Source organism: Coturnix japonica, chromosome 2, assembly GCF_001577835.2.
Source record: "Coturnix japonica isolate 7356 chromosome 2, Coturnix japonica 2.1, whole genome shotgun sequence".
Lineage (NCBI taxonomy): Eukaryota > Metazoa > Chordata > Aves > Galliformes > Phasianidae > Coturnix > Coturnix japonica.
Window position 1 is genome coordinate 114,985,553 of NC_029517.1, and position 25,190 is coordinate 115,010,742.

General features: G+C 40.7%; 2 protein-coding genes and 1 long non-coding RNA gene across 4 annotated transcripts in view; 2 read left to right on the forward strand and 1 right to left on the reverse strand.

Annotated features, from left to right (window-relative positions):
• Positions 1-2,487, forward strand: part of SDC2 (syndecan 2) — a 52,174-nt gene extending 49,687 nt beyond the window's left edge. The window contains exon 5 of the mRNA XM_015855925.2: positions 196-2,487. Coding sequence (XP_015711411.1) covers positions 196-359 — 164 coding nt within the window. The 3' untranslated portion in view covers positions 360-2,487. The remainder of the gene's footprint in view (positions 1-195) is intronic.
• Positions 437-11,401, reverse strand: LOC107310367. The gene is made up of 2 exons (XR_001553576.2): positions 10,243-11,401; positions 437-9,705 (listed from the first exon to the last, which is right to left on the reverse strand). It is a non-coding gene; the product is annotated as an uncharacterized LOC107310367 (long non-coding RNA).
• A 107-nt stretch (positions 11,402-11,508) lies between these two features.
• CPQ (carboxypeptidase Q) overlaps positions 11,509-25,190 on the forward strand; it is a 146,129-nt gene continuing 132,447 nt past the window's right edge. For both annotated transcript variants that reach the window (XR_004306273.1, XM_015856153.2), the window contains exon 1: positions 11,509-11,588. The gene's annotated coding sequence lies outside the window, so the exon portion shown is untranslated. The remainder of the gene's footprint in view (positions 11,589-25,190) is intronic.

Sequence of the window (25,190 nt, forward strand, 5' to 3'; positions counted from 1 at the left end):
GCTTGCAGGTGAAATGCACTCCTAAATGATTCCCTCCATTAGAATAAACAGGGTTTCTCAGAATACAAATCAGGCTGCTCATCCTCAAGACAGTTGCAGAAAATAATGGCAAGCTGGTTGCGCGAGGTGAAAAAGATAGGTGGTTCCAGACCCGTTCTTCTGGCACATTGTGAATTTCTTTTTCTTTGCTTACAGCTGTTATTGCTGGCGGAGTTATTGGTTTTCTGTTTGCAATCTTCCTCATCCTGCTGCTGGTATATCGCATGAGAAAGAAGGATGAAGGCAGTTACGACCTTGGTGAACGTAAACCATCTAGTGCTGCCTATCAGAAGGCACCTACTAAGGAGTTTTATGCATAAAATTCCTACTTAGTGTCTCTATTTATGAGATCACTGAACTTTTTTAAATAAAGCTTTTGCATAGAATAATGAAGATCTTTTTTTTTTTTTTTTTTTTTTTTTTTTTCATTAAAGAGCCATCACGGCACCTTTATGATAAAATCCCATTGTATTTAAAACTTTACACGTATTCCTTTAAAAATGTAAAATTAAAACTTAACACTTGCAGCGTTCTGTGGATAACAGTGGCAAAGCATTTATTTTATAAGAACCATTGGTGTTCAACCGAATCATTTTTAAAACTTGATGCATAAATATAATGAAAACGATTGCTTTATCCTATGAGTCAATGGAAGCTGTTTAATTTTTTGTCAGCATGTCTCAGATTGATCTTACGAGTTAGCTTTTATTTCATTAATTTATCTGTTTCCAAAAGAGAAAAAAAAAAAAGAAGCCTTTTTGTAGTTGTCATGGTGCAATTTGTCTTCAGATAATTCAGATAACAGTGACTTTTAGTGTCAATGTAATTTTTCAGCTCTGTAAACTCTAACCTCCACTTTGTATAGATCTAAGTGTCGGATTATCAATTTTACACTTTGCATTGTTTCTCAGCGTACCTGTAGCTTCAGTGAGATTTGTAACAGCGAATTAACGTGTAAAATTGGATCATCACTACAAACTGTATGGTCGTGTTCTTACTAAAATCTCCTGTCAGGAAGATTTGAAGTAAGCTACTGACAAACCTAAGCAAACCCAAAGACTCTAACAGTATTTTGAGAAGTTGCTGCAGATTTCTATGGCCACTGTATTTGTTAATTATTTGCAATTTGAAGGTACATGTAGGGGTTTAAATTTTTGTTCTTTAAAAATGCATTTAAGTTGTAAACGTCTTTTAAAGCCTTTGAAGTGCCTATGATTATATGTAACTTGTCGCAGACTGGTGTTAATGAGTATATAACAGTAAAAGAAAATGTTGGTATTTTATAAGCACAGACAATTCTAATGGTAACTTTTGTAGTCTTACATGGATAGACATCATTGTAATTTGGGAACATAAACACTACTGAATAAATCATGTGGCCTAATACTGACAATTCCATTGTGATATACTTTTGTATGTTTTCTGTTTTGTGTCTGCCATGGTTATGTTTTAATGTCACCACGTTCGTCCAGTAGGTCCTCAAAATCCACCCGAAACAAAACCAAAAAGGCTGTTGATAAGGCTGATCCTCAGACCAGATTTACTGCCGAAGAGGCACAGAAAGCCTGGAATGTATAAGTGCTACACACGGTGTGAGGGTTCCGAGTCATTTGGCCTCTGTGTTACATTTAATGGCAGTATTGACGCAGACCTGCTCTTCCTGCAAATGTTGTTTTCAGTACTGTAAAATTCAAAGGAGTACCCGATTCCATTTGTTGTGTATATTAGTTTTTGATTTGTCATTTCTTTTATTATTATTTTTTTTCCCCTGGCCTATTGGAGAAATTTGATTCTGCTCGGACTCCAGCAGAAGAGTTGAGACAAGTGGAATATCTTCATAAGAGAAGAAAGAAATATTCCAAGTAGAAGATGAAAGGCTCTGTTGCTTAGATCGCAGATAGGTGTTGGAGAGGGGAACACGTGGAGAAGACGATAGTCTGCCTCTCTATATTACGCTTTGTCACAGACAAATGGCTTCGTCTTCTGCTCTGTTAACCTCCACTCTTTTGATTTTGAAATTTCCAGAGTTAGATGTTCGGGATGTCGAGCTGAACTGCTTCTCAGAAAAGGCACCGTGTTGTAAATAAGAGCTATTAGCTCTTCAGATAAGAGTTGCGTCACTTGTATTTGTCGCTGTCCCAAGTTCAGTGGTCATTTAGAAACAAACGAACGCTATCCTGTGCTAAAATATTTAATATATTGCTTTTTAAATTACTTATACTTACTGGCAGGTTTTTTCGAAGCCATACAAGTTCAACAAGTAAAAACAGGGTAAGAATTTAACAGGTATATCTTATTGTGCAATATTTAGTGAAATTCAATTAGTAAAATAACTGCTTGAGATAACTGTGCCAAGAAAAGAAAACTTCTGGCAAATGCTGTGCCACTGCTGTAAAATAAAGCATTTGTTAAAGTGCCAAAATAAAGTCTACCATGCCTAAACTAATACTTTATTTGTACAGTCTGACATCCAGTTTTTTGAAGCCCGCTTTGCTTAAGGTAGTAGATTTGAATTTTCTTTAAGGCTACAAGGAATCTCGCTGGAAATATATCCATAAATATTTAACGCCAGATAAAATGTCTCCTTCTCTGTAAGCAAACTGATATTAAGAAGCTGTTTTCATCTGTACATTCCAGAGTCCACCTCTACACCTAACATCCAGGACACTTTAGTCAACGCAGACGTCTGTTCTAATTACACAGGTTGTCCCATATTATGCTTGCCTGGTTCCTCCTGCATCTGCTAACAAGCAGAAGGAATGGTAAAGTTTCAGCTCGGTTTCACCACTCATCTTTTTTTTTTTTCCTATTATCCTCTCTGTTATGTTATAATCTCAGTTATAAACATTGGTTCAGTTTTCATCCGTCTAGAAACCCAGCTGATGCAGACAGCCATCTTCCTGCAATGCTATTCAGAAGAAATGGGCAGCTGAATGTGCTTCTCTTACACTGAGACTTCCTAGCGTTGGTTGGGCTCCAGTTCTGCTTCCCTTTTGTTCTCCCCTTCCTGGATGCATTTCTGGCAGTGCTCTGGCTGCAAGGAGGTGTTGCTGGGCAGCTGTGGTCCCATGCCAAGCTGTGGGTGCTGTGCCACATGCGCAGCTCTCAGCAGGGGCTGGGGCTCTGCTGTGGCTTTTTCCTCAGAGTCCTTTGGCTCTTTGGCTCTTCTCCATTGGGGCTGCTGTGGCAACTTGGAAGTCTTCAGCAGCCTGATATGGTACTTACTGGGGATCGATGGGCTTTAATATTTATCAAAAAGCCATTCTGCTTTGATTTTTCTCTGGACTATAAATGGTTAATTCCTTTTAGCTTCTTTGCTAACGAAGCCCAGTGCTGGTAGCCTAGAGCTCGCATTAGAAGGAATCTCTCACCTTTGTTTTATTCCTGGAGAAATAAATTCAGAAGTTGACGTCCTGGTTCCTCTGCTTTCCAACTTGGAAACAAGGAGAAGGGAAGAGGAATCTGAGGGGGAAGAGAACTCTAAGAAAACTCTTGTTCTAACAGAAGAAGTATAGCAGTTGCTTTTAAATTTACAGTCAGTCATGTTTGTTACTTACTGGTCACTTAATCAAACTGACATATTCTCCTGTACGGAATTTGCAATATTGTTGTCCATTTTCATTGAGCTTTGATGTTAATTTTGTTACGTTTAAGCTCTTGCCAACCTATCACACAGCTCTGAGCCTTGGTGTGAAAACGCAAACGCAAACGCAAATTGCTTCCAAGCAATGCTTTTTCATTACTTCTGGCTCAGAAAGCTTGATTTCGATACACAGTTTGTCCAAGAAAAGATATAGCAAGCACCCCTCCTCTTGGCTCATCCTCTGGTCCTGGGATCTCTGTGGCTGCAGCAGAACAGCTCTACTTGGGAGCAGGAAGGGTGAGCAGGACCGCTGACATGTGCATTTCATTTCCTCCCGGTGACCAGGCGCTGGGTTCAGCCGTGTGGGTGGGACGTGGAGGAGCTGTAACCCAACCCTGCCAGCGTGAAGGATTCTCTGCAGCGCTTTCTTCTCCTGTGAAGTCAAGTGAGTTGTATATTTTTGCTTTAAAAACAAACAAATGATAAAACTTGGGCTTGGTGTAGCTCCAAATGAAAACGTGGTCTCCTGACCTGACCCCTGTGAAGCAGTTTCACGTGTGCATCAGATGTGCAGAATGGTCTCTGGTGTGGATGGAAACGCTGAGAAACCCTCCGTGCATCTGCAGCATCTGAGCTTAGTTTGTAGTGAGGGAATGGGGAGGAGGCAGGAGCCACGTGGAGCCACAGACATTAATTTGGGGTGAATGGTAGGAAGGCAGGAAGAGAAACCGTCCTGACAGCACACACTTTCTGCTGGAAGTTACAGGGCTTTTTGTTTTCTTCAGTTGTTGCCGTCATGCTGAATTTGTTCTTCAGAGAGAATCTGTAGGCAGGAGAGTGGGCAGATTTCGGTGTCGTAGCTGGAGAGGCTCTCATTCGCACACAGCTACCCCAGCCACAGGTCCGTGCTGCCTGCTGCAGGGCTTGCCAGCTTCTGCTGGTTATGGGCCCCTGGCATTCAGAAAGGAATTACAGCAGCAAAACGGGTGGAGGATCTACAGAGGTGACCCCATGCATCTCTCGCTGTCCCCAGGAGGTGCTGTGAGGGCAACAAGAGGGAAGGGCGAGAGTAAGAGCTGAGCTTAGGAGGGGCTCAGTCTCCTGTACTGCGTGCAGTTTTGGTGCCACAATATAAATGGAATCGTAAACAAAAAAACTATTAGAGAGTGTCCAAAGGAGGGCAACAAAGATGGGGAAGGGTCTGGAGGGCAAGGTGTGTGAGGAGCAGCTGAGGCCTTCGCTTTGTGCAAAGCAGAGGAGCTGAGAGGAGGCCTCATGGCGGCTGCTGATCCTAACAGGCAGCAGAGGGGCTGCACTGAGCTCTTCCTCTGTCTCTTTATTATTCCTGGGAGATATCAAGCTTTCCCATTTGGTGTCAGATGTGTTTATGGCTTAGCCTGTGGAGCTGTTGAGTTTTTTAATGCATGTTGCAGTTTAAAAACTGCCACAGTTGGGCTGGAGCTGAGGCGCTCTCTCATGGCTGGAGGTCAGGTCCGAAGAGCTCCTCCAGCCTGCTACCTCAGCCTGGCCTGCAGCAAGAGGAAGCAGGAATGCTTATGAAAAACTTCCAGAAAAACATCACAAAATCCGTAATAGTTCATTTAAAATAAACAGACCCAACATTCTCTGCAGGGGGTGACTTCAATTCATGCCTGTTTCTTCTGGGGCATTATGCAATTATTTTTTTTCCCATGGATTTTTTTGTTGATTTTTTGAATGCAGAGGAAGCTTGGGATATTTTTTCTTCTTCTTTTTTCTCTTAATTCTAAAATGAACCAAGCACTGACGTATAAGAAAGAAAAATTCCACCAGGAGTGGAAGTTATTTGAAGCTTATCTGGTGGTGGGAAATGAAGATCTGTGAAGAAAAAATGTTCACATCCCAGTTACCCCCCCACCTTGTGCAGCTCTGCGTGGTCCCAGAGTCTAAATGGGTGCCCATTCTCTTGGACTGCTGTGGTGGAACTGGAGCTTTCTGTAAATACTGGAGCTCTCCAGAGGATACCAAAGAGAAATGGGAACCGACTTCTGATGTTTTTGTGTCATAACCCATAATACTAACGCTTGTCTCCCTCCTACACCCCTTTCTAAATATAGCAGCAGGGGAGAAGTCAACAACCATCATGCTAAATAGTACTGAAAGAATGTAAAACAGTCTGAAGTTCAGTTTTCATCATTCCTCCCTATAATTTTCATTACCACAGAACTAACCAAAGGAATCTCTCGTCAAAGAAAGTGGAGCGTGTGTTCCTCCTAGACCAGCCCACAGTGCCAGCTGAGTTACTGCTGACTGGGGAAAAACATCTTGGGAAGGCACAGCTCTTGAGACTGAGTCTCAGGTTACCCATGGCACAGTTTGACTTCTGTTTAGACTGAAAGTCTCGAATGAAGGGCTGTGTTTCTAGGAAAGGGGCTGTGGTGTTCCTGCTGTTGATGCAAGATGAACAGTACCCGAAAATGTCTGTTGTCTGAGCTGCATATTGGAGTATAGTCTTCCATAAGGATCACAATCAGCTTGAATTTTTGATCATAACTAAAGCAGCAGCAAAGAACATTGCTTTAAAACACTTTGCCTTGTTTTGCACACACTGCTATTTTCCTGAAGAGAATTAGTCGTCATTGGCTTGGAAACAAAAGGACTTATTCACTTGTCACTATGTATAATTTTACAGTTGATTTTGTCCTTACTGCTCTTCAGGAGAACACACTATTTACGTATCTATGCTATTACGTCGCTTAACTTACATTCTTATAGTCTGTTTTTTCCTTCCTTTCATGTTAAAAATGTTCAATAAATATTTACCAGCTGCCCGAATGCATAGGTGTTATTGCAACCTGCTTTATCCTGGGAACTGATATTCATTAAGAACCCATACATGGAACAAATCAGAAAGAAAGCTTAGCAAAAACATTTTGGCTTCCAAGTACCTGTCTTTATCCAAAGTAACTTATTTATTAGGTAAAAATATTTTGCCAAGTGGATTGAACTGAGTAATTCCAAACACAGTGTTTTTTAAGGCTTTAAACCAATGGCTCTTGTTGCAATCTTTATTTTTTGTTTCCCATAGGTTGGTAGAGCACAAACTTTCCTGCTTTTTTAGCTTCTAAGCCGTTATATCAAAAAACGTCTGAAAATGAAAAAAAAAAGAAGAGAATTTTATACCTTCTGAAGAGCTGTCAGAGAGTCTAAAGTTCTCTTTTATCCTCTCTGAAAGTGGCTACAGATGGACAGCTATGTGATTTCTCCCAGCTCATGGTCTGAGTTTTGTAACAGCCCTCACAGTAGAAATCATCGTTTTTTCTCTCCGCCAGTCTGCTTTTTACAACATGTTCAACCACTGAGAGCTGTGTTGATTTTTACACCAGCCTTTCCTGATATGATTTTTAAATGCTGATTCTTAAACTCCATAGAACCGCTCCCTTCTGATTCTTCTGGGTTCTAAGAAATACTCTACCAGTTCTTCTGGGCAGCCTGTTCTGGTGGTTGTTGACCCTGCCCACGTCAGGAGGGTTGAAACTGGATGATCTTTTAGGTCCTTTTCAACCCAGGCCATTCTGTGGTTCCATGATCCTATGATTTAAAAAGTAATACATCCTTTTACAGCAACTCTTATTATTTTTCAACATGTGTATCAAATCCTTCACAATGTGGTCATTCAGACATATGGAAATTTGCGTGAGAATTTGCTATCTTCTAAATATTTACCAAAGGGAATCAGAAGAGGAGGACAAATTTTTCCATTACACTCTGCAGTTAAATGCCACAAATGTAGGGTTTTCCTTATGGCAGCACATTGACTCCCTTGCAGAATATCTGAGTGTAAGTGATTCATATTTTATTATCTCTGGTTGACTTTACTGGCTCGTTCAGAGTCTCGCAGTTGAACTCAGAACAACACATAGGGAAAGCTGGGTCTCGGTGCCTCCTTGTACAGAATAGGGTGTTCAATCTGCTTGTATTCTAAACCCATCAAAAATAACAAAACCAAAATCCTCAGGCACGTTTCAGGCACGTCAAGATGGTGAAGCCAATTTTGGTGCTCAGTTTCTGTCCAACTGTCTCCTATTTGCTGCTTCAGAAAAGCTCCATCTCACACTATTGTAGCTGATCTAGAGAAGCTGGGTCCAGAGGAAGACCGTGAAGGTGACCAGAGGGCTGGAGCACCTCTCTCATGAAGAAAGGTTGAGGGAACTGGGCTTGTTTAGCTTGGAAAAAGCTCCGGGGAATCCTCATTGTGGCCTTTTAGTACTTGAAGGGAGGGTATAAACAGGAGGGCAAACAACTTTTGAGAGTCGCTGAGAAAGCGCTTGTAATTGAATTCTTTCATCACAAGAAAGTTATTTGGAGCAGTATTATTTAATGTATACTTAATGCAAATATGCGATAATTGATGTTAGGTATCTATATGCCTTTTCTTTCTTGTAAACACAGGAGTGAAAAACTTGTTAATACAGGTGAACCAACTGCTACTTGAAGCATGGAGATCCACAGGAATCTTCTTGAAAGCAAGCTTCTTGAATCTCCGTTTTCACATCAGGTGCTCTTTCCCTGCTCCCTATCAATGGCAGCACAGGTCACACCGTTTGTGAAGAGACTCAAGTCAGAACACATTCAGCCAGTGCTCAACAAAAACCTTTCTGCAGTATGTCCAAGGTATTGTCACTGTAATTGTCTGGTAATCTACAGGAAAACTTCCATTGCCAAACCATCTCTGACTAGCAAGTTCTGCTGCCAGGACTTTGGGTAGGTCACGAGTTACTGATAATTTTATGTCCCTGGAGCATGTGTGTTCATCTCTGCTTTCTTGAGGCGCTGCCTGCCCCCATGGCAAGAGGCAGTAGGAGCAAAAGGCTGCTGCACACTGGGTAAGAACCCAGGGCTTGCAGATGCCAGTACTGCTTCATTCTTGGAACATGTACACAGTAGTGCTCTGCTGTATGTTGGCTTGTGTTCTTCAGAGAAGAAATTTCACTTCAGGAAGAGAGGCTGAATTTTCTTGTCTTACATCAGATTAGTTTGAAACTGCATAGAAACTTGAGGCAACTAATGCAGACTTCTGACAGTAAACCTGTATAGCAGCACACACAAAGCAGGCATGCCCTACCAACCTACTGCTTTCAGATGTTCTGTTCTCTGCCGATGAACTTCTTGAGATGTGAAAAAAACAGTCTCTAACACAGTAGCAGAAAAGCTAGCAAAACTGCACAGAAAGATAGATGCTACAAGGTGCTTGCTCTCTTTCTTTCAGTGTCTCTGCCTTTTTCTCCACTTTGTGCACTATTAGGATATATTAATTTGCTGCCAGGCAGTGCGAATGGAAAGACATACAAGTCAAGGTCAAACATGAACACTTTTTTTTCCAGGAAGACCTGAAAAGCAGCACTTCTTGGGAACTTCAGAATATTTCTTTTCAGCTCCTTTAACTGAAAAGAAGAGGAAATAAAAGCTGAAGTCTACATTAATTAGCTGTCCATACTTACCTGGCTATAGCAGAAAGTTACAAAGAAGAGCTGAGCTGAACAAAAATCTTCTGGAAGTAGTGAAACACTGTGTGAACCCAAAGGAGACTCTTGGGAGCCAACGTAAGAAAAAAAATAGGAAAATAATTCAGTAAAGTAAACAAATGTCATAAAATGAAAGTTGAGAGCAGTCTTCTGAACAAGGGGAGCTGCTGTATCAGTAATTCCTTCAGGCTGATAAGAGTGTGCTCCCACTTCAAACATCTTTTGTGTCTGTACCTGTACCTGGCAGCCTTTCAAAGAAATCTCACACTCTTTTTTTCCCCTCCCCCTCCTGACTTTGCATAATAATTATTATGTGAACATGCTTGTGATTTCTTTACTATTTTAATACAGTCCCATCGTAGAGACTTCAGTGAAGTTCGAAATGCCACTGAAGCAGCCCTTGCTCCAGAAAGTACGTAGCGTACATAGACTGGAAAAACAAAGCTCAGAGAAATAGTGTCATCCCTGTGCCATGCAGGGAAAAGCACGTACCAAGCAGCTGTCACTTCAGAAGAGATTCAAGATCTTTTCAGCCAGTACCCTGCGTCTAACAGCACGCTGCACCAGTTGCTTCACACACTGTGTAATAGAAGGTGAAAAAATCCTTCAGTGAGAAGTGTCATCCATCCTCACATTAGATTTCATCCTCCTTTCGAGAAGTTAGATACAGGCTTATTCCCTGAAGCACAGTTACAATCTCATAATTCTGATTATTTTTGACGTTTATATCTATATGTATACATTGGCAATCCCTGTCTCAAGTATTAAATTAGCTCTTCACTCTGACACTGTTCCTACCAGTGTCATCACAGCAGCCCTCTCAAGATACATCCATACAAGTGACTTCAAGCACTCAAATATATGCAGGATAGATCACGGGTGACTTTTGGGGGCAGGGGCTACAGCTCTGCCCAGCGTAGTACACAAAGTCTGGGAGACCAAACACAGATCTCTTCAGCTCCAGCCTCTCCCTGATGTAAAATTACAATCCCTAGGAGGGAAGAATAATCATCTGAAAGTCCTAAAGCTGCAAAGTAAAGGAAAACAAAATTATGCGTTTAGTGAATAACACAAAATATGAGAAAATAACGTAAGAGATGGGCGTGATGGAAATACCTTTCCTGGGGCTAAGTGGGTATTGATGTATTTCCAACCCATAAACAGATTTGTGCATGTTCCTGGCTGAAAAGGAGCAGGGTGGAGTTCTAGGTTGTGTTATTACGTCTCTTTACACGTTCTTCTTTCTTGCTTCACAAGCAAAGACAGCAGCAGACGTGAGCAGTGTGTTCTTTTCCATCTGATCTGGGATTAGTGACAGACATGTCAAGATTTCTCCATCCTTCTGACTATTTGATGACAGGGAAAAAAGGTGGCTCATTATCACTCATCCTTCTCACTCCTTGGCTGTGGAAGTGTTATTAAGGGGAGCTAATCCAGGAAAAAATCATTGGAAATTGGGTTTGGGAAGTAATTTAATGGAAAGGGGGGAAAATGAAGAGAGAAGGAATGAGTTGCAGGGAACCAACCTAGACTGTAAATTCAAATGCAAGTGTAATTCTACATTAGTTCCTTCTTGAAGGCCTGTCTTCATTCTCTTTGCTCCTTGGAAGCAAAAGGGAGATCCATGCATTGGTGGCTAAGTTTCAGCCAACCTTTGAGAACGCAATATTTTCTTGCAGGATGTCCAACCACTGATTAATAACCTCAATCACTGTGTATATTTCCTTCATGGGGCTCTGGAGGAATGCAGCAGTTTGAGTGCAATGCAATCCTGCATCCCGCTGAAGTACTCTGCAACCTATGCAGGAGAGGATGCCGCAAGAACGTGCCATCCAGATTGTTGCCCACTGAAAAGCACAGGTGAATAAATACAAGTGCCTCTTCTCAGACCGACAGAGGGGAGAGCTGGGCCTCCAGGGACAGCCATTATCTCTCACAGCCTCCTTTGCATCCTTCCCCAAGGTACCCGCTGGTGAAGCTCATTAGCACCGCCGGCTTTTCGCTTAGGGAGAATGTGAATATTAGAGCACCGCGTTGGATTTTAGAGGGAAATTCTTCACTGTCTTCCTGATAGAGCAGCTTTCTGGAGCAGCGCCAAGGGCTTTGATCCTAAAACACTTACCTGCAAGCACTAGAGCAGTCCCATTGACTTAAATGGAACTAATCAAGCGCTTAAATTCAAGTGTTTGCAGATTAAGACCCGTGTTTGTATTTTCAGATCTTATCTACAGAAGAAATTGCACCCATTTACCCAAGTGCTTTTATAAACACGCCTTAATTTAAATGAACGCGGCGTTACTTGCGGATGGGCCCGAACGGCCACGACGGCCCCGAAGCGGCTCCAGCCGCAGCCCGTCCCCCTACCCCGCCCCGCGGCAGCTTCCTCTCCTCCTCCCCGTCGTCCCCGGCCGTCCTGGCGGAGGTGGGGGCCCTATTGGCGCCGCTGGGGCTGCTCGGGGAAGGTGCGTCTTTGCTCCCCTCCTTGTCTTCCTCCTCTCCGCAGGGAGCCGAGCGGGGCGGGGCGGGAGGCCGAGAGAGCCGTAGGGAAGCGCAGGCCTGGGCTCCTTATCCTGGCTGGGGGGCAAGGAGAGCCGGCGGGCGGCCATGGCGGGGCCTCGGCTGAGCGCCCGCTCGCTTTATCTGCGGCTCCACCGAAATGGCGGCCTGTCTTCCGCCCTCCGTCAGAGCCCTCGGCCCGGCCCCTCCTGCCCTTCCTCCTCTGGAGGACAGATGGCTGCGTGCTGGTAGCTCTGCGGGCCGCTCCGCACAGCCAGAAGTAATACGTTCCTCCTACTTCCTTCCTCTTGGAGGAAATTAAAACGTATGTCGGTGCCCAGTTGTAGTTGGCCATAGCCACGTGCCTCAGGGCTTTGTGGTCAGTGTGAGGTGAGGAATGGCTGCTCAGGGCTCTCCTAGAAACAGCTGGGCTGAGGAGGATGTTGCACTGAAAAATATCACCGGATACAAAACTCACAGATATCAGATGGATAAATCACATAGTCAGGTGTGCTTTATGGCACATCAAGGTGAACAAATCCAAACATGGAAAATGGTCTAGTGCTTCTGAGTAGGGAGTTGTAGTAACTAGTACCAGTTAGGTTTGTTTTGGCAGGACTTCATTCTTCAAAGACTGCTTTTTCCAAGATGATGCGAAAGGGGAAAGTATGTAAGAGATTGAGTTTTATATACATGTATAAAATTATATACATATAGAACTACTAAATATATGAAAGAAAAATGAGGTTAAAAACAAAACAAAACAACAACACACACAAAAAAACCCAATGAGTTCTGTGAGCCCAAATGGATTTTGCTAAGAAAGTGTTAGATGTGCAGTAGCCCTTCAATGTGGTGGCTGCATCCGGCAGGTTACAAGTCTGCTCTTGAGTCCTACTGAAGAGAAGGTTCAAAATACACATGGTTGGATTTATGTCTAATTGATGACGGCTTTCCACTGCCTTCAAGCTGCAGCACTTTGGGACCTGACTTTTCCAGGTGCTGGAAGTGTACCCAAAAGGCTGCTCAGGAAGGGCTGTGCACGTTCACCAGCTGGAATCCTGAGTTTGTGGCTTTTAGTTTTAATGTATATATATATTTATCTGTCTGGTTTTCATTCTGTTCAAAATTAGATTAATTTTTACTGTTTCTGGAAACTGTTCCACATCTGGTTGCGTTTTTGTATTGAAGCGTGGTAAGAGTGTATTAATCTGTTGATGAGAGGGGAGTGCGTGGGTGTTTTCTCTTAGAGAGCAATGCTTGCTATGACTGGAGAACAGATTCCCTGTGTGGGAATGAAAGGACTGTTTACATCTCTGTCTTTGTTTATAATGTACCTTTCTTTGCTTGAGACAGTAGAGTTTAAGCCAGGATGAGGGAGGTTAGCCTTGTTTTTTCTTTGGTTACTTTTATGCAAGGACAAAGGCTTTTGTTAAAAGCCATTCTCATGCTTATCTTCTGTCACTCGAACACCTTCCAGTCTGGTCTGATGTTCCTTCTGTTAGATGATTATTATTTTGAATAACTTCTACAATGCATCTTTCCCCAAAGAAACATTGTAAAGCCTACTGTATCTGTGAGAGGTCATAAGGCTTGTTTCCTTGTAAACTTTGACTCCTCTCCTCAGACGCATCTGCTCTATCTTAAATAGCATGTATGAGTTGTGCTTTACAGTCAGTGTTGCTTTACTCAGCTTCAGACTTTAAGATGAAGTCTGTGCAGATAAACTTGGATCAGAGTTGCTGCAGCTTTACAGTTTCATACTAAGCCTTTGTCTTACTCGATCTTGTTTTTTGGTGTTTAAAGTACATATAATTCTTTTGAACAGCAGAACAATAAGATACTAAATCAGATACGAACAGATTGCAAATCTGGGCTGAGGAAGAGCAACCTGGCATTGACCTCTTTTGGGAGACATCTGTCAGTAAAAGCTCATATAAATTCTTCCTAGTTTTACTACATGGTTTTGCGAATGCCTGCATGTCTTTAACACCGACTCGGGAAAGGAAGCGACTTACGCAGCCTCTTATTGTTGATACGATTGCAGAAACTCATAACGCTCATGGGATTCATTTATCTATTCCTGCTATAGCGCATAAACTTTCTTGTTTTAAGATTGAAAACTTTGTCTTGTCATTTCTTCCTTCCTTTCCAGTTGTGGGAGGATGAAAATGAAGGATGGCAGTACATCTAAGAGATAGCAGCTGCAGGGGTGAAGTATTTTGCTTAAAAAAGAACTTTGAGTGTAGAAATGTACGAAACGATTACAATCTTGAAGTTTTGCAGTTCTTTCTGTTCTGTCTGGACAGGAAATATTATCTGTCAAAAACTGCATTGTGGTAATCTTTCACGTTTTTGTTACCAGATGTCTACAATAATCACAAGGTACTGAAATGAATGTAAGTTCTTTCTTCATTTGACCCCTCAGTTACTTACATTTTTCACTCTGATGGCAATAGTGAATTTTGGGCTCTGCTTTGTAATCTCCTAAATGCCAATTACTTAGTTAAGTCAAAAGCTCTGGCAGAATCTGCGGACAATGTTCCACTCTTTTCTTGTTGTTTAAACTTTACAATAGAAGACAGAACTGTATGTCAGCTTAACAAAAACGTTAACCTCATTAGCCTGTAGTTTTAAAAATGATATTGTGGTCCTACAAGAGGCCATTGAGACTGATAACTGTTTGGTTTTCTCTGTTTTAAACAGAGAGCATTGAGACACTCAGCTCATTTGGATTTATTTCTGTCCAGATATGAAGAATAGTAGTAATAGTAAGAATAGGAAAGTTCTCCTGGAGTCTTTTAAGTCTAGTTAGCGTAGAATCATAGAATTACCCAGGTTGGAAAAGACCTTGAAGATCATCAAGTCCAACCACAGTCTAACCGGAACCCTAACTCTAAAAACCCTACAGTAAATCATATCCCTGAGTACCACATCCAAACGGCTCTTAAAGACATCCAGGGATGGCGATTCAACCACCTCCTGGGAAGCCTATTCCAGTACCTAACTACCCTTTCTGTAAAGAAGTTCTTCCTGTATTAAGAATTTTCTTCATAGCAGTTATGAGGGAGAGAAGTGAAGATTCCTTTGGTTTTGTTGCTGCCAAATTGGGATTCAGTTGAAATGTTCAGGGAACAGGTATTTGGATCAAAAAGTATCTCTTAGAAGCTGTTTCTCTGTAACACCCGTTGCAATGAGAGGTGTGGGAAAAGATCTGCAATCATAAAACCCGACTGTAAAAGAAAAGATTCTAGTCAGATTTATCTTAATTCTTAACCTGCCTAGATGAATTGTAAATTGAGGTGCTGTATGTTACAGTGAGAGGAGGCTAATCTCAGGTAATGTGTCATAGCCATTGATTACATCGAAGGAAATAACGAACAACGAAGCAGAATTACATTAAACTTGCTCCGCTGACCATCCTGCCTTCAGTAGAACTATGGCGTTTGCCGCTGGTTCAGGATACTGCTGGTTTAGGATTTGCCAAACCTGTTTTGCGACCCCACTGATTTAGCTTTTGCGTGAATGGCAGTTGTTACCATTGTGAAGCCCATTTTAGCATCAGTTTAGCAAGAAAACAGTTCTGGATTTTAGTCAGTTTGATTTTTCTTTTTATTTCTTCTTTTTGCAGTTGCCGGTTGTGGCGTCTGATCTTTTACTCACATGTAGCAGTAGTACATTTCCTGCTAGAACACTGATGAAAGGATGATCAATAGATGAAAGGGAATGAGATCACTCCTCCCCTAATTTTTCTAGCTTTCATCCATTACTTGTATATTGATATCCCGTGCCTTTAATTTCTGTATTACTTTTTTTTTGTTGTTTTTTTGGAGGAGGCACTTGACTAAATTTACATAAGACAAGTGAGTTGAAAGTAATTTGGTGTTTCAAGTAGCCCCACAAAAGGCGCTTACGTAATATCGTGAGTGTGCCAATAGACATTTGAGAAAAGAGTGTGCTTTTTTTGAGGCTTTAAAATGAGATCTGAGGCTGTAGACTCAGCTGTTGAAAACCAAAGCATAAATCTGATTCATCTGAAATGGTTTTCCGTTCTACTCTCCACAGGTTTTGGGGTTAGCGTTTCTGATCTTGTCGATTCTTATTGTGCTGAATGATAGGGCTCACCTCCTAGGACTCTCTAGTTGTGCTCTCCCATACAAAACACGATTGTCCTTCCTTGGCTGGCTCCAAAAACACTTCTTGGAATTATAGCCTGTTGAAATCCTTCATTGCTTTGGAAGCAAACAAAAATTAAATAACTAATTTGTTTCAGGTTGATCATATATTGCATTGGGCAGTGAATATTTTCTGTTGTGACAACCAGCTAAGTTGTCATAATAACACCAGAAAAGCGTATCACTAACTGCAGGTGATGTATTCAGCACTGCCAAGAATTATAGAGAGCAGACAGTTTCTACCTTCTTGATGCAATGTGAGGTACCCTACAAGGAGAAGTCAGCTTGATTTTAATTACTAGTTGAGTTTGGTTATCTTTGAATAGTTGTTAGGTAAAGAGTTATAGGGGGTGTTAAGAAGTAAAAAAAAAAAAGAAAGAAAAAAGGGTCTGTAGAAGAGGCTGGAAAAGTTCTGTGCATCCGCTCTGAGTTACTGCCTTGTCAAATCCAGCTGCAGTTGCTGCAGAGGTTACCACCTAAGCCACCCATCCATCCTTTTGCCCAAGGCTTTTCAGTAGCAGAGGTGATGGAAGGAGCAGTTTTCAGGGTGCTTTTTAGGATGTCTGCACTGCCACAGTCCAACCTTGCTTTAAGTAGGACACGCTCATTTTCTCCTTGACAATAACCTGCTGGTACTAATGCTTGTGATTATTTTCTGGAAACAAGAATGAATGTATTTTTCACTGGATTGGTTCCCAGAACCAGTGTGCTGCCTGACCACATGGGCAATGTTCTGGTGTGAGTGAAAGGCAGCTGGGAGGGCAGAGCCACTGTAGCTGTGACTTACATGGACTTAAGCCATGACTGGTCCAAACTTTTGTTGCATAGCCCATCAGCTGTTAACATACACCGGTACTTATTTGAGTACTCATTACTGCCAACCCAAGTTCTCTGATTCATGTTTTGTTTTGGAGTTACCCATTATGACCAAAGAGAAACCTGACAGGAGGGTGGTAATGAACATAAATCACTCCATGGCCACTCTTCAAGGAATAATCAAATGAGGACAGATGTGCTTGTTTCCAGCATGTCATGCTGCCTGAAGTAGCAAATACATCATACATTGAAGCTTTATCTGGAGTACGTTCCAGCCATAACTATTATAAAGACCCAACATAGCCAAGCCCAACTTATATGGCGTGAGTGGATCTTCGAGAGTTGTTGGGTAGTTGCCTCACTTTGGACTGCTGTAGAACCACAGGGCACCTCTGAATTCCTCTAGCAAATCTGGTGACTGATCTAGAAGAAGTTTTTGGCTCAGAATCTTGCTTTTGAGTAAAGATAATCCTTCTGACACAACAGCAGTAAGTTCATAAGTGAGCAAGACTTCATGCTTTCTGTAGAATGGGAACTTTGGCACAGCTGGAAATCCTGATGTATTTTTTTCTTCCACATCATGTTCTCCTGTCTAATGTTATTTGTACTTTAACAGTCTGTGAAAATTGCATTATGGTTTAAGCTTTTAAGCTTTTAAGGTTTAAGCTGAAAAAAGTTAATGTGTGCTTTAAGCTTTATTTGAAGAGATATCTGTTACCAATGGTGATATATCCCATGTTTCTTTGATCCAAATCATATGGCAAATTTTATTTAAAGTAGGAGGATAAAAAACAAACATACAAAGTGAAGCCTGTTTTGGTGACCCTGATGTTAAGTCAGAAGATGAACTCAACAGCTAAACTCCATTTGGGCTGTGTACATGTGTCTGTGAAGCGTATCTGGATTCTATATGCTCGTTTGTTTTTCTGAAACCAGAGCCATTTTCTGGGATTATGGCGCAGCCCTCACAGCGGTCTTAGCACTGAGTTATACCCCGCACTCTTGTCAGACCCACCACCAATGCTTTTGCAGTTCTCAAGTGTTTACCAAAGTCAGAGCAGTTATTCTGAGGAGAGAAATAATAAATAGGCATTTCACTTTCTAACTTTTTCCTTTTTCCTTTCACTTGCTGCTTTATCTCCTTTGGCGTTTCCTTGTTACGGTAGTGCTGGAAGATGTGGGAAATTCTCTATTGCTTCTTTTCTCAACAGCATGTTGGTTTTAGAATTAAATGTATTTAGATGTCTGTTTTCTGAAAATCTAGAACATGCAGCCTGGTTAGCAGCGTGTAAACAGAAGCGGGAGCATGGGAAAGTTCCTTTGAAGAATGTTACATGAAAGTAACTATTGTGAGCTTATCGCTATGTGAACTCTCTGTAAAAAGAAATAGATGCAGAGTGGATAAATAATAATAACTAGAGTAGGCATCTTGTACAACCTTCCAAAATGAACTAAATAAAGCATGCTATCTAATATCTTCTCTCCCAGCAGAGGAGTGGCATAGAAACGATGAAAGTCAGCTAATGCTGGCCTTTTTCTTGGGAAACCTAAACTACAATATGTGTAACTGATTCTTAAGTGATACTTCACGTATCCTCCAGTATCAGTTTCATTTCAAGTGGCGCTTACATTTCAGTTCATGAAGGGGCAGACCATCATCTGGATTTGCTAAAGGAGCACCAGTGTTAGACTCCTTATTCATGATATGTGTAAAGCCCCTGGATTTTATTAGTATGTGCAGAGGCATTTGGGTGGTTTTGAAGATCACCAATGTCTAAAAATACATAATATCACAGAATCATAATCATAGAACCTCAGCCTGAGATGAAAGAAAGCTGTTTTGTTTCCTGCTGTACTTCTTTGGCCTTATTTAATTTCTAAGTATTATTGGGCAGGTGCAGTGTTAAAGTCATGTCAGTGCAAAGACAGAGAGATGTCTTCACGTAATATTTGCAGAAAGAGTGTTGATCACATTCTGCCTTGAATAGTATTGCAGATGCTACAAAGCTTGTGCCAGATGCTGTAAAATGTGTGCCAGAAAATGTCACATACGTATACATAGTCAGCTCCAGTTTGCCAAAATCAGTATTCTCCCTTGACATGATGCTGAAGTACAGTATCAGCTTTTGTATAGTCACGTTCAAGACTATGTCAAGTATCCGAGTCAGACATAGTACCACAGATAGTTGGACAGCTAGAACAAAGCACCTCTGAGTATTATAGAGAAGGAATCTCCATTTCTTTCTCTAATATCAGGAGATTCAAACAATAACTGTATTGAAAAAAGGCAGTTTCACGGTTCAGTAAACCACTTTTCTTCTCACAAATATTTCTTGCTGTTTTGGAAAGCTGTTTCCAGTGTAGCTCATAAATAAGTTTTAGCACTGGTGCATTTGTCATTTATTGTGAAGCTGCTGTTGATATTTGTGCAAATATGTTCTGTGGTGCCTCTGCACATGCATCTGTGCAAGCCTGAGACGTTTAATTTTGCTTGCAGAGTTACTCGTATGAACAACATTATCTAAAATATATTACAATATGGTAATTATGTCATTTTTGGTCTTTTTCTAAGAACTTGATGAAAATTTTGAAAGAAATCAAACCAGCAAACAATTATTTCCTGCAACTGATGGCTTCAGGTCTCTTTGAAAATGCTATTCAAAGGCGATGCCTACTGATACTGAACCTGAGAACTATACTCTATGCAAAATCTACCTTTAACTTGAGGGATGATTAGTCATGTAAGCATCTTAATAAAAAGCAGATGTAGTTTACGGTAAGTGATACTGTTAGTCCAGTGCTACTATACTCAAATACTTTAATTTGAGCACATGAATAGTACTTCTGTGTACTGAGAAGTAAACACAGCCCTCCAAAAGATGCTTTAGAGAGTCTTAACTCCATTTTGAACATCTGTTCAGATTTATGCTGTTACTTCTGGCTGTTTTATATAGAAGTTCCTTCTGTTTTCAGTCTTTTGCTTAGAATGTTAATTCATCGAAAGGTATTGAGGTATTAAGAAGCTGGTGCTCATTCAGATGTCAGTTGTTTGGCTCTCAGTCCTGTGCTCCTCTTTCCCACAATAAAAACAGAGGAACTGTGACATACTGTAGCTATAAGTTAACAAGATGTTTGTTTGAGAACTACATATTCCAAATTAACTTCTTCATTTTGCATTGATATACTTCGATGTGAGAATTTTATGCATCTCGCCTTCCCAGTGTGTATTTTCCCATCTTAAAATGTAAAATTTTGGATGCTTTAGTAATGTTTTCTAACCTGTCACAGCTCAGTAGCTGTTTCCTCACATCACCTCCATGAGGAATCCTTGGAGTCACTGCATAAGAATTCTGGATAGAAACAAGCCAGCTGTGTTAGTGTGAACAAAGTAAATGGAGACACACTTTGCGAAATACTTATTACCAGCAGACTGGATACTTTTAATTGTTTACTTTATAAAGTTTTCACTATGCTCAATCAAAAGTCTTAAAACGCATCTTTAAAAAAATCAGTTTGGGATGTAGAATTGCTTGACTCAGAAAACCGGGAATTGCCACTCACTTGTGTCAGCATTTGTCACTGTTCTCTCTCTGTATAACTGGTGTGAGTATTACGCAGTGTATTCTTTCTTCCTTGTTTTGACTTTCATTTCCAGTTGACTCTTTGTAATACGACCATATGCCTCACTGCAGAAAGCTTTTGACGGCTCCTCTTGGTGGTATCAGCAAAGCGAGATTGAATGGCCTTGCTAATTGAAATGTATTTTGTGGTGTTACTGAGTTGGAGATGTCACTTTTGGGTTCCTCCTCTTTCAATTACTTATCCATTTTGTCTGTTTGTAGTTGTCAGGTTTTAATGGCAAGCTTACCTCCGAGTATCTGCAGTGCCTGGCACTGTGGACTGAATCCAAATTGGGCTGGCTGACTGCCTCTTAAAAAACAACAAAAAACATTTATAGCAATAGATTTCTCCTATCAGAAATAAGAATTCCTAACTGATTTATGTTTCTTTCTTTTCCTGCAGTAGCTCAGGCTCTTTAGGTGTATTTATCTTGTTCTTCTTGATTCTTTCATTTAAACATTTTAACCCACTTTCTTTTATTTTGTTCTTACTAGATTGCATTGCAGGCTACTCTGGCATGGTGGCCCCAGCTGTACTTTGCCACTGAGCAATAGCAATTTACTTCTGATGCGGATATGTTGAAATACAATATGATATTTGAGTGCTAGTATTATGTCCTAGTGAACACGACAAAATCATAAACAACATACTTGATAGCATGTCCCATTGAAATTAATACCTTTTCCCACTCTTAATATGAATAAATAAATGTATGCATCGCGAAGATAATTTTTCTGACTTAATTGGGAATTGTAAGCATATCTATGTAATAGGATTGGAGGTGGATGGAGTAAAGCAGCTGAAGTGGTAGAATGCATTTGAAAATGTTTGCATTTCTTCTTTAAAACATTTAATAACATGTATTACTGATTGACTTAAAATGAAAAGTTTTATTCGGATGCTCACTGGTGACAGGTGACAGGATGATGGGAAATGGCCTCAGGTTGCACCAGGGTAAGTTTAGGTTGGATGTCAAAGAAAAACTTCTTCCCAGAAAGTGTTGTTAAGTACTGGCATAGGCTTCCCAGGGAGGTGGTTGAACTTCCCATTGAGACATGAAACCAGTATCACTACCTGGTTGGACATTATAAACTGCTAGGCTGTAGTTGCCTTTTCAAGGATTTCATGATGTGTCTTAGGTTGTAGTAAATGACAATAGTTCTTCTGAAGCCAGTAAGGGTAGAACAGCTCAGGATTTGATGTTTACTCTGGAGTGTTAGACTTTGTGATCAAATATGATAAGATTTGGAACTGTATGCAAAGTCTTATATCCATATTGTGTAACACTCTTCCTTTCCTTAGCTTTAGACATAAAAAGCTAATTTTAAGGACTTTGTAATGCAAATGATAATTTTGACTGTATGTTCCCAAAGCCAGGAATTTTTAACTGATTTGGAACAAAATGTACTCTCAGATGAGGATTCTTAACAACTCTGGAAGAGCCGTCTGAGAAATGTCTGCTTTCTTGCTTTACTCTTCAAGATTATAAAGAAGTGTCTTTGTTTTCTTTCTCCCTTATCTTTCTAAGTGATGGAAGAGTTCTGTGACTTTATTTTTAGGCAGAAATCTCCTCTTCACTTTGCAAGTCCACCTAACCTTCCAGCCATTCTACTCCGCAGCTGTCACAACAAACTTTCTCTCAGATGCTATTAACTGTATCAGACAGCACTGTGCACCATGTGAGTTTGTTACCCTGGGGCTTTTCAGTCTGTTCTAATGTTATCAAAATCACTGTGTGATTTCAAGGTTTCCTACATTCCTTAGAGGAAAATCAAACGGTGTGTGGTTAGGAAACCGATAGGTACCTTATAGATTTAGCAGACAGTTAGAAATTAAGTGGTTAATATCCTTAATTCACTGTTTTCTCTTTCCCCCATTTCCCATAACCACGACTTTTGTGAACTCTTTGCATCCATTTGTCATATTTTCAACTGGGATTTGGGTGGAAACTTTGCCCCACTGAAGCAGAAGCATTGCTTTCCTTCTTGTTTCTCTTATTTCCATTCCCTCTGCCCCTCTTTCAGTTATCTGATTGCTAGAGATAGAATTCTCAGCAGATGCATTCTTTTTTTTTTTTTCTATTATCTTTTCTGCCACAATTTTCCATCTGTTATATTTAAGTAATTTGTATGATAATGATTGTAATGGTTGTACCAAAGGTTAGCTGTTTACAGAAGAGGTGGGCTAAGGCTGTTCTTTAAAATGGTGCCAGAAAAGATGAAGATCCCAATGATCTTGCCCTTTTACTTCAAAGAGAATAGTTAACTGTGGACAAATGGATCAGACAGTAGGTTCAAGCATCTTTAAAGTGGCTTCTTAGCTGCTATTAAATGCATTTATTACACTGTCTGCACATCGAAGGTAACGTGCTGTATATTTTATCCCTTATAGTACTCATGGGAGCTGGAAAATACTTTTTCCTGCCTTTTATTTCTCTTTTATATCTCTAACTTTTCTCCCTTGATTTTTTTTTTTTTTTTTTTTTTTCCCCAGTACTTTCAGCTTGTGTTTACGGGTCCATTTCATATTCTGAATAACAGATCTAGGCTAGAGGAGATATCCACCAAGTAGTCCAAACCCACCATCAGAGACTCTGATATGTGAGTGGCTTCTGGTTCTCCTCAGAATGAATGTCAGGAGGAACAGTGGTGCTTCCCACTTTTTGCTTAATGTGCCAGCATTCAGAAGCCCATTGTGAGAAGTGAAAGGTGGGAGTTGGAGGTTTTACATGTTCTTGAAAGCTGCACTTTTTAGAATGCCCTAGGCATGAGGTTGCAGGCCTGGCTGCAATGGGACCCTTGTGGAGAAATAAAGTAGAGGAAGCTTAACTGTAATGCTCTATTGAGCATCCTTGCCTGCTGGAAGAGCAAGGGGAATCCCAGGTTATTAGCCCTAAAAGATGCTTATTTTGCACTAGGGACCCACAAAATTAGTTGCATTAATAGGACTTGGAGAAAGGATGGCGCTTCCTGAAAGTGTGTTTTTTTCCTATCTGATTTTGCTCTGAAGTTTTACTGAAGACATTCAATGAATAATTAAATGCATTGAAGATTTGTGCATATCCTATTATTATTATTCTTTAATTTGGCAGGCATAGTGACACTCATTTGCTAAATCCAGCTTGTGAAATGTGCAAGAACCAGTACTCTCTGACTCATTGGGGTGACAAACTTGATATTGCAGACTGTGACAACAGATGTGCTCTTTTCTCTGAATTAGCAGCAGGGTGGCTCCTGTACTGCAGTCCAAGAGAGTATGACATTACTTTACCCAGCAAGAGGTTATTTATTTCTGAATGCTTCTAGTTGTTGACTGGATTATGCTGGACTACTTGAGGAAGGTGAGATGCATTATGGTTCCATCCTTGTGCTTTTGTTCAAGATTTGAAATTGGTTACATGCTCTACCACCAGGCAATTGGAGGTAGTGAAACACTGCTGGCTGCATCCTCAAAAGCTGTGGACACATCTGTTCTCAGTGTTCAGTGGGAAATTCAGGGAAGAAGTGTGGCTCTGCAATGCAGATCCTCCGGGGCAGTCATTGGAGCAAGGATGCTGCTGGTTTTGGATGAGACTAGAAAGAGCAAAGGAAACATTTCTTAGTTAAAGAGAATGTGATAACTGTGGTTTCATTTCTCCACTGAAAAAAATAATAATGCATGAAGTTGGTAGCTGGGGGCTCTTTGAGGTCTTAAATGGTAATTAAAAATGCTTCCTGTGTTTTCCTTTCAACAACTTAAGTATATCAGCATAGTCTAGTAGATTTTCAAGCCCTTAAACAAACAAAAGCCCAAATTTTAAGTTTTTAAACTAACTCTACAAAATTGTCTTACTCCATTTGGCAAGAATTTGTTTTCTGTCAGAAGTTAGATTGTCTTCCCTGCTCCCTTGTGAATGATGAGCCTGGCAAAAACCAGGGGACAAGCAGAGCTGTCCTTAGAAAATAGCTGATGTCTCTAGCAGAGGATGTCTGTGAGCATGTAATTAACTGGTCCAAAGGGAAGAAGCGTGGGGAAAGTACAGAGCTTAGCAGTAAAAATACACCGATGTTCTCTGTGTACTATAACCACAAATAAACAGTAGCTCAGACTCTAACAGGCTTTTTACAGTTCTCTGTCAGTGTCCTGAGATAACCCCAGAGTCTTCTGCTCCAGCTTGTGTCAGACCTTTGCCTCATGTCTTACAGCATGAGAGGAGATCTTTGTAGTGGATTTATTCTACACAGATGAAGTCACAGGTGATTTCTGTTGTTCTTTTGGGTAGATGGCACGTCACTCCCAGGAATATTTTCTTTCCACGGTCTCAAGTTTAGGAGCCATTTGTGTAGTTCAAAAGAACAGTTTAATATTCATGTATTTCTCAAACTGCTATTGAACTTGCTCTCTTATAGGCTTGCTTGCTCTCTTATAGGCTCACAAAGATTTCTAAGTGGATATTTAGATACACTGAAGCTAATAGAGGACAGGAGAGGAAATGAGACGAGACATATATTAGATGTGATGTCAGAATTCATTGTGTGTTGAGGTGTCTTCATTGTTTCAAAGGCTTCTTTTTATTTTTAGCAAATGCTGGAAAATGATCCAGAGTGAACATGGTGAGAAAATGAGTTCGGCTATTCATGTTTCACTGTAATAAGTGTAGATGGGAAAGTAATTTCTCTGTTTAGGTCATTCAGAGTGGGGATGGTAGAAGGCTTCAGTACAGTTGTCATGTGTTGTTATCCGTGTTGTTCAACTAATTACTCATTTGTTGTTTGTAGAGAAATTGTTTCCAAGTAAAACGTCTTTGTAGAATTGTCATGGTTTAATAATTTTGTATTTTTTGCTATCAGTATTCCACATCATAACATCATATAAAGCATGAATAATTTTACTGAATCTGCAACTTACAGAAGAAGACTACATCTCCCAGGGAACAACACGATAGGTCACGGGACCTGGACTCTATATTAACTCTGT